Source organism: Dysidea avara, chromosome 15, assembly GCF_963678975.1.
Source record: "Dysidea avara chromosome 15, odDysAvar1.4, whole genome shotgun sequence".
Taxonomy (NCBI): domain Eukaryota; kingdom Metazoa; phylum Porifera; class Demospongiae; order Dictyoceratida; family Dysideidae; genus Dysidea; species Dysidea avara.
The window spans coordinates 8551274-8568686 of record NC_089286.1 but is presented as its reverse complement, the minus strand read 5'-3'; the positions used below and the strand labels follow the sequence as shown (position 1 = coordinate 8568686).

General features: G+C 37.8%; 1 protein-coding gene across 1 annotated transcript; it reads left to right on the top strand.

The window, feature by feature from the left end:
* The first annotated feature begins 3692 nt into the window (after positions 1-3692).
* Positions 3693-15826, top strand: LOC136245973 (uncharacterized). The gene is made up of 2 exons (XM_066037424.1): positions 3693-3776; positions 11619-15826. Exon 2 carries the CDS (start codon positions 11971-11973, stop codon positions 15595-15597), a length of 3627 nt encoding a protein of 1208 aa, XP_065893496.1. The 5' UTR covers positions 3693-3776; positions 11619-11970; the 3' UTR covers positions 15598-15826.
* The last annotated feature ends 1587 nt before the right edge of the window (positions 15827-17413 follow it).

The window sequence follows — 17413 nt, the reverse complement described above, 5'->3', positions numbered from 1 at the left end:
GAGTTAATGGCTTCCTTTAATATCCTTGATATTATATAATAGATTTCAGCAGGGGGGGGGGGGGGGGGGGGGGCAACTGGGGCATTTTGCCCCGGGCCCCAGCCTGAAAGGGGCCCCCTGAATACCTGTTTAAAAGATCGATATACTCTAATAGAGCAGTCAGATCTAAATACTCTAATAGAGCAGTCACAGTATTCTTCAGAGGAGGAGCAGTGTAGCAAGCTTATAGATAAGGAGATATGGTTGGTGATGGGTAGTTATTGTCATTGCCAACAGGTTGTGACCTTTTTTTTTTTTTTTTGGTCTTCACCTTACAACTTGGGTCAAGGGCCCCACTTTAACTCTTTGCCCTGGGCCCCTTAATTTCTCTGGGCAGCCCTGGATTTCAGCAATATAATAAACAATAGCCGCCCACCTGCATGTTTTTTTTTTGGTTTTGTTTGACTAGGATGGGAAACAAGGAATTTACAATTGTTGGCCTAGAAGTAGGACATCAATATTGATGTACCTGCATGCCATGGTCCAAGAGTTTTGTTCTAGAACTAGCCCCCACACACTGTAGCTATATACTTGGACTTTTGAGGAATTGAGACTTTATATACAGACTCCAGCTCAAGAGATTTGCCACCCTCTTATCAGGTTCCTTGTTAAGCAACATTTCTCATTATGTTACAATTACCGTATTTAATTTGTCTGCACTTTATGTGGCTGAAGACTTCTGTAACACTGCAGCTGCCCAATGAAATGGTCACTTGAGTTGCAATTAGATTACCCTTGAACCCTTCTTAATAAAAACTTGTATAATTATGCCCCTGGGAACTTTTACCTCTACTTGGAATTCTTGTGTGTCCATTTTTCTTGCACAGCAGTTTCTGCACATCTAGTTACATTTTATATACTATGCAAATGCTATCTATGCCAATATGTAGATTGAGCTGAATCCTGAAAAATTAAAAACAGAAGTGCACTCCTTTTCTAGAGAAATAGAACTGGATGATTAGTGATGACAGTAAAGGTATCAAGAGTAGATATGTGGGGGAAAAGGCCGTAATAGAATATACTCCTCCTTAGAAGATGATAAAAATGTAGAATGGCCGTAAATATATTGTGTCAGATAATTGAATGAAAAGATTTTGAAATAATTTCTGCAGGTCAATCAGTACTACAAATGACATAAATTTTGATAACTTGTATATCATAACTTGTTATTAAGTGCAACCTTCTGTAGGTGTCAAATCCATGGCACAAAGAAGCCTGATATGTCCAAACTTTGAATAGTATATATAAGACCATAATTGATTAAGGAATTCAAGCCTTGGAGAAGGTACAAGAGAGGACTGCCCACTGGGTTTTGTCTGACTATAGTTTGGACTAGCAGTGTAACTGACATGCTGGGATGGGTAACTCTTAGCTGAACATTGTCTCTTACAACATTTTATAAATTTGTTCACCACCTGTCTACTCCACAAATTTATTCAGTCATTTTACATGCCAATATCACCCACAACACTTCACGATTCCTCCTTACTTCTACATCTATATAGTTTCTATCCCTGAACAATCTGTGGTTGAAATAATGTACCCATAGCTGTGAATGAATTGAACACTTCAAAGGAATTTCCAACAAAGTCTCCAGTACTCACCTGTCCTAACTGTACTCATACTATAGTTAATTAAGTTCATTATGAACATAATGAGCTACTATTCATATATATATATATTTTTTGGATTGTGCCCCTCCAGCATCTTGCTGCCTACTCAGTATCTAGTTAAATGTTTTTGAGGACTCAGCCCAACATGTCTGTGCTGGTCAAGGGTCAAGCCATTGACTTTAAAAATTGACTGTCTGTGCCATACAGTGCACAGTGAAGAGATATTGCCTAATCAACATGACACATACCTACATGGGTTAAGTTTTCATGTAGAGTGGCTATAATACAATAATGAGGAGCTATATACTTCCACAGACTTTCATGTTAACTGTGTGCAGTCTTAGTAAATTTTCTGTATTTCATGGCCAGAAAAGTTGTATTAACTATACAAGCGTTTTTAAAAGTAGAAACCATGAATTATATAATGGTAATGCTATCCATATCACTCACTACCTTTAACTATAATTAACCAGAAAAAAACTAATTATAAAATTGCATGAACAAAGCTTATGCAATTATAAAGTACAATATGAGGGTAAAGCTGAAGTGTAATAGCAGGGAGTCTACTTCTAGAAGCTGTAAGGTAGTTGTGGTTTACAATTATCAGCTTGAAAAATGATGTAAAATTAAAATTGATGCGTACAGTCAACCCCCATGAAACTGAAAACCAGTCATAGAACCAACCACATAGGCATTCAATGATACTAATGTTTCTGAATGTCATCAGGTTCAGGGGGATGGGGTCAGAATAAATCATCAGTCTATAAAGCCTGCATGTGCAGGGTAACAGCCAAGATCAGTAAGCATGTTAATGCTCTCATATGGTGAAAATTCAAATTTTGCAGACCTTCTTTGTTTTTGATACACTAATGTTCCTCAAGTGCATGTACAGTGACCAAATAGTGGATGCATATTACCTTACATTACCTTAAATGCTAAAATAAAGCATTACCTTAAATGCTAACATAAAGCATTTATAACAGAAATAAATAGCTTTATGGTAATAAATAGGTAATAAATAGCTATTTATTACCTTACATTACCTTAAATGCTTTATGTTAGCATTACCTTAAATGCTAACATAAAGCATTTATAACAGAAATAAATAGCTTTATGTTAGCTGGATGCAATCTGGGTTGCACCAAGAAAACATTGTTGGCTTTTGTTGTCAGTATAGTCTGTATGTGTTATATGCTCAATCCACCAAACTTCACTGTACTGTTATGCCTATACCATCCTCAGTTGTAATGATAATATTAAATAATAAAAGCTGTTCTTCAGTCTAGTCACTCTAGTGTAATCATTACTTGCACTCAAAGAGCACTTGGCGTGCTGCATGTGTATATAGCCAATTTGCCTGTAGTTAGATATCTTTGCTGTAGTATGCGAAGGCTGGTGATATTTAGCCAATTATTGAAATTTTTTAAAAACTTGGAAAAAATTGTAACACGAAAAAGTGATACAAGAAACACAACCATGCAGGATTTGCTACCCAGACATCAAGGTTTGGAGTATACTACGCCCTACCACCAGTGCTTGCTGGATAGCTACTCCTCTTGTTTTGAGAGAGGGACATCTTATTTTGTTTAAGACAGTATACAACATGCATAAGTACAGGGGTCTAGACTCAGGGGTACCAGACAATACAGGAGCCCTGGCAAGATTTACACTATTAAATTATAGTACGAAAATAGTAATTATAGCATGCAGAAAAGGCAAACCGAAAGATCCTAACAGGGAGGCTCTAGAATTAAAATCCTGTATGAGCAGGAGACAGCAATGCGAGCATCCTGTTCAAACAGAAATCACCTTGCCATTTTCACAAGCATTGGTCACTTGGGCAATTGTGTCTGACATAAAATAGACCAAACAACCAATGTTGATGGAAATGAAAATTTTATGATGCCGCCATTCTGCTGTAGGACTACCAATTTGAGTACGATGGCTAAGTTGCTTGAAAAATACTACAATTATGAGTTTTGCTTTGTATGACGTCATACAAACATGCGCGAAATTTTGACATTGCCTAATATAGAAGGCCAGTCACGCCCATCCCATTCGGAATTTCGGATTGACGCTTTGCCCATTGCCATCTTCGTCAGCATCACTGCAAATGATTCTTGGGTAAGGAACTTGCTGTTATAGTTTTTGCACCGTACGTGTCTCCTCTCGTGCATGTTTCAGCGCTATTAATAAAGTCTAGATTTTTGTAAAAGGAAAAAGAATGTCTTTGCCTCATATTGTGGGCAGAGAAGCAAGCTTCTCAATCCTGTGATGATGGAATTGTCGCCATTACCAATGCTGGTAATGCTGCATGGGTAATGGCGACAATTCCGCCATTCGAGTCGACAGCATTACCACTGAGCATCGATAAAGGCGACAATAGACGATATGCACACTTTATTACTCGAACGAAAAATGATCAATTAAGCGTAGACGGCGCAAAACTCGACGGTAACTTAAAAGCGGAAGTCCCATACAAAAGTATGGGAAGCAAATGCGGCTCGAGCAATAACTCACCACTCGAGCTAAGGACAGGCCATCTTGCTTGCCATACACTTCTTTTGCACGGAAAGAAGTGTATGGCAAGCGAGATGGCCTGTCCTTAGCTCGAGTGGTGAGTTATTGCTCGAGCCGCATTTGCTTCCCATACTTTTGTATGGGACTTCCGCTTTTAAGTTACCATCGAGTTTTGCGCCGTCTACGCTTAATTGATCATTTTTCGTTCGAGTAATAGAGTGTGCATATCGTCTATTCCATCGTCACAGGATTGAGTTTGCTTCTCTGCCCACAGTTTGAGCCAAAGACTTTCTTATGTAATTGAAATGCTGTATTTGATCGGTTTGCAATTACCTTATTTTTTATTGTAATTTCCTTGCCACGCACTTTTTTGGCATTTGCCATAATTATGTGGTGGTGGTGTGAATCCGAGGACACACCACACTTCATTATTCATGCCTTTTCACCAATAATGATGGTTTCTTGTTAACTGTTGCCACATGGGGTGGAAGCTGGCCTGCAGCTGATGGACCCTTTTAACTACTTTCCCTGTCTATTGTACAGTTTGTAGTGGCATTGAATCACGTTTTGTGGTTGTTGGTGGTATTAATTTTAAGGCAGTGGATACTGAACCGAACTGAAGTTGGTTCAAAAAGCCGTACCAGCTATTGAACCAACAATAAACTAAGGGTTACTAAAACAAACAAAAAAACCTGCAAAACTCATACCCTGGACTACCGTTGTGCTAGGACAGTGTGCTAGCCACTGTGCTACCGCTGCCTCCACTACGTTTCTATCTTACAAGTGTGACTCAAAAAGTGAGCTGTATTATAGAAGCACATAACCTAAAGGTGAAGAAGAAACCAAAGCTAAACCCAATCCTAACGCTAATATATAGCACTTGTCCCGTGTTGAATACTCAGGGCAACCACTAGACATGTACCCTAAAGTCAAATACTCAAGGCATACCAACCCAAACATAGAACTAATTGTTTTCCTCATGTAGATGGATGACTGTCAGTTATTTTGTGCTATCCATGAAAAAATAAAACCTTTCAGTTTAGTAACAACTTCCTACATGTAATTGGCAGATTATCAGATCATTGCATCATGTGATTCGGTGTAACGTGATCCCTCTCAGTGCGTGTCGGTATCAGCGGGGTGGGACAAGCCCACGTGAATACGTAATAACACTGTGCAAGTACTGAAAATATTTCACGTGAGCTGAATAGGCCCTGTACAAAAAGTAGAGGAAGGGGATTGACGGGGATTAATACATATTTTAGTTCAATGGTGTGATTCACGATTGGAAAAACGCTGCTGTTATGGAGTAATTAGACTTACAACGATGTCGAATTAGACTTACAACGATGTCGATGTGTGGCAGTGACGACTTTCACATCAACAGTAACAGTGGTCATTAATGATTACAATACAATCATTTATTGTACGATCTGTTAATTTCGACAGGTAGTATGACTACGGTTAAAATAAATATTTTGTTAGTGCTCCATAGTGCACGTGGTCATGTCCTACCCCCATGGGTCGGTATCAGACGTGTAGCTGCTGTTACATTTTCGAGTTGTTATAATCTGTATGGCTCGTTGTGGGGTAGCAGGGGTCTTAAGTAGCTAGATGGAATTTACACAATGCAAGGTGATCATCTTGCTTGAAGCTCGGTTTACCTGTCTCCCAGATGAGGTCTTTTGTCACCTATAATTTGATAGGTTCTGTTAAGTGTTAGCAAGTATGTCTGTTACTCAGGATGACCTGGCCACCTCCTCCATGTTGGTACATCCAAACCCTTGCTGATGCATGCCAGCATCATGGTTAGTAGCTGCAGTTAGTTGATACTGGCCACATAGACCTGTTAAGGCACATATTTCAAAACTTTAAGTGAGTGCTTTTGTGACGGTGTCATGTCTTGGTCTGGTGGGCATGCAGTCGGCTCCCCAATTTTGTCAATACTTTACTACATAAAGCATACAGTGATGTGTCTGGTAGATCCAATTAAGATTTATTATCACAATTCTGACATTAGCTAATACCGCTATACTTAGGTATGTACATATGTATATATATATATATATCATGTGTGTTGTAGTCAGCATAATTTGACCATTATCTGTAGCTGCATAGGTTGTTAATCTATAGCTGTGTACAACCACAACTGCTGGTGTGCAGCCTGTGGCTGTGATACTGATCATGAGGAGAAAAGACGTTTTAGAGGCTATATGGCCTGTTGGATATTACCTGTGTACGTATATTATAGTCATTTGTAGTGATGACCTAGCTGCACTATGTCTCTGGCCCATTGCAATTGGCTGCTTGCAGTGCAGTCATAGTGAGTAATATTGGCTTACCTGCTAGTGGGATGTAGTTGTGCACTCTTGACACATCTGTATTCAGACAGTTGAAGCTGTTCTTGACCACCACCAACTAATTTTGTGTCCAACACTGCCAGCCTGTCACTGACTGATACTCAATTGGCATGTTGGCTAGAAGTGCCCTTGTAAACATTTGTAAGGCAATTGACACAGCCCAGTCTGAACTGTCCATGTGTCACTAATATGATATCATTAACCATGTTCTGAGCAATCCAACTTCTCTACTCGTGGTAGGCACTAGGTCTTTATAATTTGTGTGAATGAAGAGGCAGAAACTGAAAGATTGCCTTAGAGCACATGGCTGGACATGCTGAGTATGTGAAATTTGTAATGAGGAGTCTGCCTCCCTAGTAAAACAATTGTTTTAGCAATTTAGCTCTTTTGGAAAGAAAATCATCAGTTCAAGTTGTATATGGTAGTTAACTGAAACTATGGCTGACTGCTGTATTAGTGGTTGATGCAGTCAGTTGCTACTCATGTAGCAGATGTGTCACTGTGATTGAAACTGTCACATTTATGTACTGCAATTGATGCAGTCAGGTGCACCAACATAGCTGATGTGTGAATATACTGAGCCACATTTACTACTGTTGATGCAATCAGGTGCTATGGATATAGCTGATGTGTGGCTGTACTGAGAAACTGACCTAGCTGTCATCTACTGGAGTTGTTGCAGTCAGGTGTTACTGATGTAGCTGATGCATGACTGTGTTATGCTACCAACGTAAAATGCAAATGATGAAGTCAGGTGCTAATGATGTAGCAGATGTACGACTATTCTGAGACCATGGGATCGTTTCTGTGACTGTACTGTAACTGTTTCTGCAACCATGGCCAGTCACAGTTGGTTTGACCATTAACATGTCCCCTGAATGCGACCAACATACATCATGTTTGTGTGCTGCTGACATAGCTCATGTTTGTGTGTTACTGAATGACAGCTCATGTGTCATTGATGTAGCTCACGTTTGAAGGCTACTAACATACGTGGCTGATGTTATATGCAACCAATGTAGCTCATGTTTGAGTGCCACTGACTACCTCATTTGAGTGCTACTGACATAGCTACTACCAATGTAGCTCATGTTTGAGTGCCACTGACTACCTCATTTGAGTGCTACTGACATAGCTACTACCAATGTAGCTCATGTTTGAGTGCCACTGACTACCTCATTTGAGTACTACTGACATAGCTGCTACCAATGTAGCTCATGTCAAGTGCTACCATAGCTCATGTTTGAGTACTTCTGATGTAGCTTATGTTTGTACACTACCAACATAGCTCATGTTTGTGTGCTACAGATCATTAGAGTGCTATCAATGCAGTCATGTTTGAGCGCTACTGACGTAGCTTATGTTTGAATGCTACCATCAATGTTGTGTGCTACTGACAGAGCTCATGTTAAGTGATACGAATGTAGCTCATGTTTGAGCACTACCAACATAGCTCAAGTTTGAGTGCTACTGACACAGCTCATATTAAGTGCTACCGACATAGCACATGTCATGTTTGAGTGGCTTGTGTTTGTGATACAGCTCATGTTAACTGCAACTGATACGACTCATGTTAAATGTTACCAATGTAGCTCATATTAAATTGCTAGTGACTTACCTCTACTGACATAGCTCGTGTTTGTGGGTTACCGATGTAACTGATGCATGCTTGTGTGCTACCAACATAGCTCATGTTTGAGTGCTACTGATGTTGTAGCTCATGTTTGTGCTACCAACATAGCTCACATTGTTATCTTTTGAGTGCTACTGACGTAGTTCATGTTTGAGTGATATCAATGTAGTTCCTGTTTGAGTGCTACCAACTACCTTTACTGATGATATAGCTCATGTTTGTGGGTTACCAACATAGCTGATGCTTGTGTGCTACCGACGTAGCTCATGTTTATGTGCTACTGATGTAGCTCATGTTTATGTGCTACTGATGTAGCTCATGTTTATGTACTACCAATGTAGCTCATGTTTGAGCGCTACCAATGTAGCTGATATTTGTGCTACTGATGCAGCTGCCCATCCACCAATTCAGGCATAGCTATCTTAATGTTATACGTCTCCCTCCTATGGGATAAGGGCCTAAGAAACAATAAGATAGTTTTGGAATCCACCCTGTTTAATTTGAGGTCAGCTCATCCATGAATTCCTTAAAATGAATCACCACAAAGTCAACAACTCTACCCTAAGGCCAAAGATACTCTCTGCACCTATATTCTAAGCCATCCAGGATTTACTATATTTCACTCTTGTCCTGTGTGAAAGGAAAAGAAGTGGCAACCTGTTAGTGGCTTGTGGGAACTTCTGGTGACAACTCACTCATCTGGCTCTGGCTAGACAATGTTAGATGCCCTAACAGTAGAGTTGGTCGTTGATCTGTTTGTATCATTAATGCCACCATGGTTAGAGCGCTCAGGTTAGACGCCAAACCAGTGAAAATTTGCTTGAACATCTACTCTCAAACTGACCATCCTCCCCATGAGTAACTGTAGTAGAAATTGATACCCTAGTAACTAGACCGCTTTTTCTTCTTTTGTAGTGGGTAGGGAAGAAAGGGGTCCGGTATAGCAATTTTGTTCTGGTAATCTCCAGGTTATGGGGTTTCTACTGTGCAGCTTCTGATTGGTGTCGAAGACACACAAAAGCTCGTTGATAGGGGGCGAGTGATGTAGTCACTCTTTGACATTCATTATTTGTGTGCCATCTAATGTCGGACCCACATGTCTCGTCACGGTATAAAAGCAGATAAGAAAGACTACTATCTCGTTGTGTTTGTGATTCTACTTCAAAAGGGACCAGAAAGCTTCATGGAAAAAGCCGTAATTCCGGAAAGTTAATTACGAATGATGTTGATGCCATGTGTTGAACTGTGTGGAGCTACTCCTGAAGAGATAATCCAACATGTGTTGTCTGTTATAAGTATACTGTAAAGCTGGGAAAGTTTAATATATGTTGCAAATGATGAAACCAGGCAAATGTCACAGGGTAACTGCATCACTTGCACATATCAACAAGCCTTCCTGCATCTTTGACACCAATTAGGAAGCTGCACAGTAGAATCCCCAAAATATGGGAATTGCCAAAACAAATTGCTATATTGCATTCACCACACCTTTTTTCTTCCGACCCAATATAAAAGAAAATGTGGTCTGTCTGGATGCACAAGACTACTGATACCCTACTATATAGTATATTCATGTTGAGCTGAATCCTGAAAAACAGCTAAAAATTAAAAGTGGATTTTTTTCTCAACAGAGTTAACATTTCAGCCAACCAGATGATTATTGGTAACAGCAAAGGTGTCAACAACAGAAACGTACGGTTGGCTCCATTACAAGTTTGGGAAAAGGCTGTAATGGACACTGTATTTATATGGCTTCCTCATAGGAAATGTATTGTGAAAATTGATTGGCCGTAAATATTATGTCAAACATTTGAACAAAAAGATTCTGAAATATTTTTAGCGGGTCAAGCAGTACTACAAATGAGCCAAATTTCAAGATTGTGTGTAATTGCATCCATGAGTTATTAAATGTTTTTGAGGATTCAGCTCAACGTGAACATACTACCGTAATTTGCTTAATTTTCGTGCAAAAAAATTTCGTGATAAAAATTTTTGTTGTAAAAATATTTTTGTATGGTTTACGTGAATGACTGTTCTATTAGAGTAGTTTGATCTTTTATAAAATTTTCGTGCAAGAAATTTTTGTACAAGTTTTTGCATATGAAAATTATTTTACAACAAAAAAAAAGCAAATTACAGTATAGTCATCAGGATATTGTTTCTGCTTGAGATAGTTCTCCATCTTGTACTTTAACACACAGAAAGTTGAAGTTTGATCACGCGAGGAGCCAAAAAATGGTGCCTTCTGCATCATCACATGCTTAATTGGTTGGAGACATGTGTGATTCCTTATGTGCTAACCATGGTTATGCTATTAAACCATTTAATCCAGCTTTTGGCCACTTAACTATTGTTAATTATGTTTCAGATCAGTTTGGATGGATAGCGAGTTAGCTGAAAGCTCAATACCTATTGCTTCCGTACAATTACTGAAACACTGTGAGACATAGCAATACAGGCTGGGAGATCTGAACCATATAATCAACAATAAGTGGTGCTTGTAGGTTATTACTATTATCCTAGTACAGCAGATTTTTATCATTGATCATGTAGTTTGCACAACAGCTCTCCATGTATGTATGCATATTATTAAACATGGCAACTGAAAAATCCACTGTACATGGCACAATGGCTCAGCCACATTTACTTTTTACATCTGAACTCTCCACACTGCTGACAGTTGTGTTGACTGACCCATAAAATTTTATATACTATATGTCAGATCTGCAATCTTCCTTTGATTCAGTTGTGAGGTGTCTGTTTGACATGCTAGTTAGTTCTTGCTTGGAAAATTCTACAGACATCATTGTCAGAGGTATGGCTAGAAGGTTCATTTTGTAAATCAATTCACCATGTACTTTACAGTGCACATGATTCATTCACGGTTTTTCTTGCACTTGTATGTTAATTTTTTTGTATCAGTGCATCATTATTAGCACCACATCAAAGGAAAGAATAGTGACAGACATATGAGGATATAAATGCATGAAAAAAACATGTACTAAATAAAATTAAATTTTTCGTAGCAACTAATTGAAGCATTTTGGGTCACATTGAAAGTACTTTTGAGCTAAACCAATACAACACTAGAACTGGTTTATGGTCGGTATTGTTGTGGGGTCATGCACACTTTCATGATCTCTACTATACAGTACTGCGCTATTGTATGATCACAACATATTTGCATGAAATTATCATAAATTTTGCTTAAGCTTAAAGAAAATTAAGGACTTTTAGTCCCTTGATCAATTTGCTGTCACTTGATATGATATTATGATAGGACAGTGCTGGTACTTTGATTGTGTATATATAATCATGAAAATATGATAGTTTGTGTATGGTTATATGATATACAGTACCACAACGTTATCTTGCAAGATAACATTGTATTTGAGCAGTACGGTAATTATGCATTTCCAGATATATAATTGTAACTATTAAATGTTTATTTAGAATATAAGGAGGCAGACATGGAAACAATCTTTCTTGTTAGTTCTCTGATATTACTTTCCTTTATATCAAGAGCAGCTGATGCTATTGTAGTACGGAGCAGTGATGATAACATTTCAGAGGGAAAGGACCACTGGACTATTTCTTGTGTAACTGTTTGACAACAAACACAACTATTGACATTCAAGTTTCACCAGGTCAGTACACATTCAGAAGACAATTAGACTGTATACTAGAGAACAAGACCAACATAAGAATTATTGGTAACTCATCAGATGATACAGTATTTAACTGTGATGGACCATTTAGTATTGTCTTTTTGAGAGTATGCAATGTTACCATTGAGGGTATTCAAATGGTAGGCTGTGGTGATGTGGTGAGCAATGTCATCAATCAAACGCTCTATACTATTGTTCCAGCTGCCCACTTTGGAGCTGGCTTCAGATCTGCAGTAATGTTTTACCATGCTAAAGATGTGAGAGTCACTGATCTCATCCTGCTCAACACTCTTGGTTACGGTATTGTCACTGTAGACACAATAGGAAATGTTACATTGTCTACTGTCCGTATTATCAATACTACATTTGATAACGATCCAGCTTGTGACAATTATGATTTCAGTATTGATACGGCTACTTTTTATTGCTCAGGAAGTGGTATTCTAATTGTCTATCATGACAATATTGAGGTAGGCACTGTTGATGAAGCTAACACAGTCTTAACAATTGACCAGTCTGTGTTTCTCAACAATAGAAATCTTATTCCAGACAGACAATTAGCTATTCTTGTTGAGTTGATTGCCACTGGATTCTACCGACTACCAGTACCACTGCAAGGAGCTAGTGGAATCTCCTTTTACTATCTACAGAAATTGTATGATGTCAAAACTGAAATTAGCAATTCATTATTTTATAACAATTATGGAAGTCTTGCTGGCAGTTCAATAGTGGCATCTGCATCGAGTATTAGGAGCACAACATTCTTTGAAAGATGTCATTTTGAGTGTGAAGAAACAGCTTTAAATTTTGCAGTCAACAGTAGGTATTTAACTAGGGGTGGAATATCTTTCTTTTATTTAATGACCAGAAATGCACCTGGAATAGAGCCTTTAGTGGTTACGACTGCAATTGAAGTTAGTATTCTTGGAGTCTTACAATGTAATTTTACTAACCTTGGTGGCAAACTAGGGGCTGCTTTACATATTTATAAAGTATCTCCAGATACAGTATCACTTGTCATTATTGTTGAACAATGTAATTTTATTGGGAACGTTGCTGATGCTGGAGCTGCAGTGTATGCTATTGATAATGGTTTTGGTGCCTCTGCATCATCAGGTGGACTAAGTGTTCTCTTAATTAATATAAACGCACACCACAATGCTATTTCACCAAGCTCTTCTTTGCTGCGTGCTTCCAGTGAATACATTACTGGTGTTTTTACTGCTCAAAATTTATTATTGACACTCATTTGTAGTGAGCACTGTAGTTTTACTAATAATGAGCCATCAGTTTTCTATGGGCACTCCTCCTCCATTGTAATATCTGGTTCAGTGGACTTTACGTATAATGTAGGACATCATGGAGGTGCATTTGATGTTATTAACACTATTGTTTACTTTTATCAAGGTGCTCAGGTTTACTTTGGCCACAACCATGCTGTGGTACATGGCGGCGCTTTGGATATCTTCCTATCCACAATCAATTTACAAACTCTGGTTACATGTCCTATACAGTTTCTAGGACAGAACACAACTGATCCAATATTCACTCTGAATAGGATTGGTGATCTTAATCTCAATATTACTTTTGAAAGCAACACTGCAGGTTCATCTGGTATACTGCAATCCATCTATGCTAATGTATTCTATGTATGCTACTATTACCCACACACAATAACACAATTTAACTTTGGTTTAGAAACTCCTGTAGTGAATGGTACTAGACCATCTGTGTATCACAATGTGTTTAACTTTGTACCAGAAGACTCAGCTAGTGAACACCTCTTTGTGTCAGCTTATCTACCATGTCCCTGTTATGACAATGGCACTTACGACAGTGAGAATTGTTTGGCTGCAGAAGCTAATAACACACTGAAACTAGACTCACCTGTCATTGCTGGAAGATCATTTACAATCAGCCTGGTGACACTGGATGTAGTTGGTTCTATTGGATTCACAAGGACTCTTTATAGTGATGTTTACTACAATGAAATATCAGATGGACATTTAGCTTTAGATAGTGATCAGAATACTAGAGCATTTTCTATTGTCAACAGACAATGTACACCAGTTGATTTCACAATATATGGACTACAAACAACCTTGCCAACACATGGAAATTTACGTCTTTCAGTTATACCAGGTTCTGATCATGACTTTCATTTTACGTTTGATGGTTGCCCAACTGGATTCAGTATTCAGAAATATGAGAATGGCTTGTATGGCTGTGCTTGTGGTGAGTTCTTCATAGAGTCAGAAATCAGAGATGATTTTCAGTGTAATCCTGTTTCTGGGATGATCAGACGTCTAGATTTACGATCATGGTTAGCCACAAATGATGACAGAATTGAGTACTCTAGCTTATGCACACCCACTTACTGTGATGACTTACTAACAAACTTTACTTTAGAGAATCGGAACATTCTCTGTACCAATTCTCATGCAGGGCGCGTGTGTGGAGGTTGTGTTGATAACCTCAGCAAAGTGTTTGGCTCTAATATTTGTAAGAATTGCAGTAATATTTGGCTGGCTACCATTATCCTCTATGCTTTACTAGGAATAATTCTAGTACTGATTTTGTTTGTGCTAAGGTTTACAGTAACACTGGGGGCTATTAATGGACTAATATTTTTCTGTAATGCTGTCAGCATAAATGAACATTTATTTTTCAACACTGAAGAATCAGACTTTTTATTTTTAAGAGTGTTCATATCTCTTCTCAATTTGGATTTAGGATTTGAAATATGTTTTTATGATAAGATGACTCAAATTGGCAAGACAGGGTTGCAGTTTGTGTTCCCCATCTACCTGTGGCTGCTGATATCAATCATAGTCTTCCTCGGACGATATTATTTCCGTAGTCAAAGGGTCACATCTTCATTAGTCCTCCCAGTATTAGCTACTCTCATGTTGTTGTCTTATTCTAAACTGCTACGTACCACAATCAGTGTATTTTCTTCCACGACAGTTCTTTATTCTTCAGCACAAAGTAACTACACTGACTTACAGAAAATATCAGTATGGCATCCAGATCCCAATGTAGAGTACCTACACGGCACACATATAATATTGTTCCTAATTGGGGTTGTGTTTACGCTGGTGTTTATACTTCCGTTAGCTTTAGCTATGACATTTCCAACTGTTGTCTTACGACCTAAAAGACTCAGTTATTTCTTTCCACTTTTTGATTGCTTTTATGCACCATTCAAAGACAAATATCGCTACTGGTTTGGGGCAAGAATGATTGTTCTAATATATTTGTCCACAATGGAAAGCATCATACGTTCTTATCAAGAAGCACTACTGCTATCTGTTGTAATAGCAGTTTTGGCATTTGCCATTGTACAAGCTTATATTCGTCCATTCAAAAACACAATAATCAACATTTTGGATTTAATTTTTATGGGAATTTTTATTTTGCTATCCGTCATCACTTTGTACATCTATCCCAGCACATCAAGTTATGCTGAAGTGAACATTGCTGTTAAAGTGTTGGGTTCTGTGGCATTTGTGTTGTTCTGCTTTGTACTGGTGTTCCATGTACACAATATTATCAAGAAGACTGATAGGTACTCACATGCCATTGAGACTTTGCAGGAGACATTGAGGGCAAAAGGAATAAGCACAAATTTTGATGTTCTGTTTTCCACCAGCAAGCCAATTGACAAAAATAATGTCAGAATGAGCAGATGTGATGGTAGCCAAGAGCACAGTGATGATAATTATTATGCGCATCTACGGGAATCTTTCCTGGATCAAGTTTAGGATAGACTGTGGCTACATTTAGTATTTGTGATGTAATTTAGAAAAATAGCTGTATCATTGCATTTTGTGTATGTAGTAAGCCTGTGGCTACATTTAGTACAACTACTAACTTGTGATAGTTTTCTATGTACAATGTATTTGTGTATCCATGCATAAGTTTATTAACAATTGTATAGGTGATCATAAAGTGTGCTTGTTTAATGTGTTTGCTTTCGTGTGCAGCTGTAGATAAGAGAGATACATTTGTACTATTGTGAGCTATATAGGGCAGACAAATTATATATCAGTAAATCACCATGTGACCAATAATTTGATTCAAAATTGGAAATTTGTCTGCTTTATTATTTGTCAACTTACAATGAAATACGAAGCAACAAGCAAAATTACCAGTATGCAATAATTGTAAGATACAGAGCTGTACAATGTATGGACTCTCAATTTACACAAGCCAACTTTACCTTTTTTAAAAATATGGTGATGGTAGTGGCTAATCCTTTACTTTATTGACATGTTGAGGTGATTATAATAACTATATATTCTGACTCTTTCTTTTAAACCTGCTATGCACTATTGCCATATATATTCTACACTACGATAGTACATTTTTTCCTTTGTTTGGCCCATTTTGTGTTTCACCCTATTATTACTAGTTAGGTTAGTAACCTTACCTTCTCCATTTCTGTTAGATTAGGAATCCAAAGGTTGCAGCACAAGTTGCTGTCAGACCTTCAGTGCTGCATGGCCACGTGAACTAGAATAGTACATCTATTTCTTGACCTCTACACTCATCAGTCTAACCAAACAATTCTTTTTCCTCTCAATTCATGCAATGCTTGAGCTGTTAGCACATACCAAATGCTATTGTTACTGCCATCACTGACATTTAACTAGGAGGCAATGCACTATTGTTGAACTTGTGTTTGTTCATCAGATAGTTTGCAAAAAATAATAAACAGTCCCAGCCCAGCCAGCTATTACCATTATATCCTATTGTTACAAAATCTTTTTAGAATTCTTGTTATTGATTGTTGTGTTGGATTAAAATACTATTAGTTATTGTTTGTTATTGTTAACAATAATTATTTTTAAGCTGCTACAAAAGCTATTTTTGATTTAGTTATTGTTTAACAATTACAACATTACATTGTATATGTGTGTTGTTTGTGCACTGATTCAACTCAATAACAAAAGCATATTTACAATCTCTTACTACAAGATTCTATATAAATGTCACACAAGTATTTATGGTTCTTTCTATTTGTTAGATGTCAAACCAGCCATGCAGTCTCTTGCATAGAAGGTAGCACATTTCAGTTTTAATTGTTACTGCATATTACATTACAAAACCAAAGGTTAACAAATTGGAATATATGTAAAGTCGACAACTCAACTATCGTTTTTAAAATCAAAACTTGACTGCATAATGACTTCACCAAACTTTAATTTGTCTGCCCTATATACCCTGCACAAAAAAAAACACTTTACAAAGTAGTGTCTAATCACTGGACTGGAATGGACTACTTGACTGACATTCTTTTGGTTTTACACATTTTTAAGGGTGGGGTCACTGTACATTTAGGCAACTTGTGACAACATTTCAGCACTCAGTGATGAATATGATGCTTTAATCCAAAAAGTAGCTATGATAAGCCAAATGGGTTCAATTAAATGTATTCTATTCAATGCTTGACAGAATCTACTCTACTATATAGCAGATACTGACATGTAGGTATACCAAAAATAGTTTCTCACATGTTGTGATACAACTTTCTATTAACATATATTGTGAATTGGTGACTAGTCACTGGAGTCCATG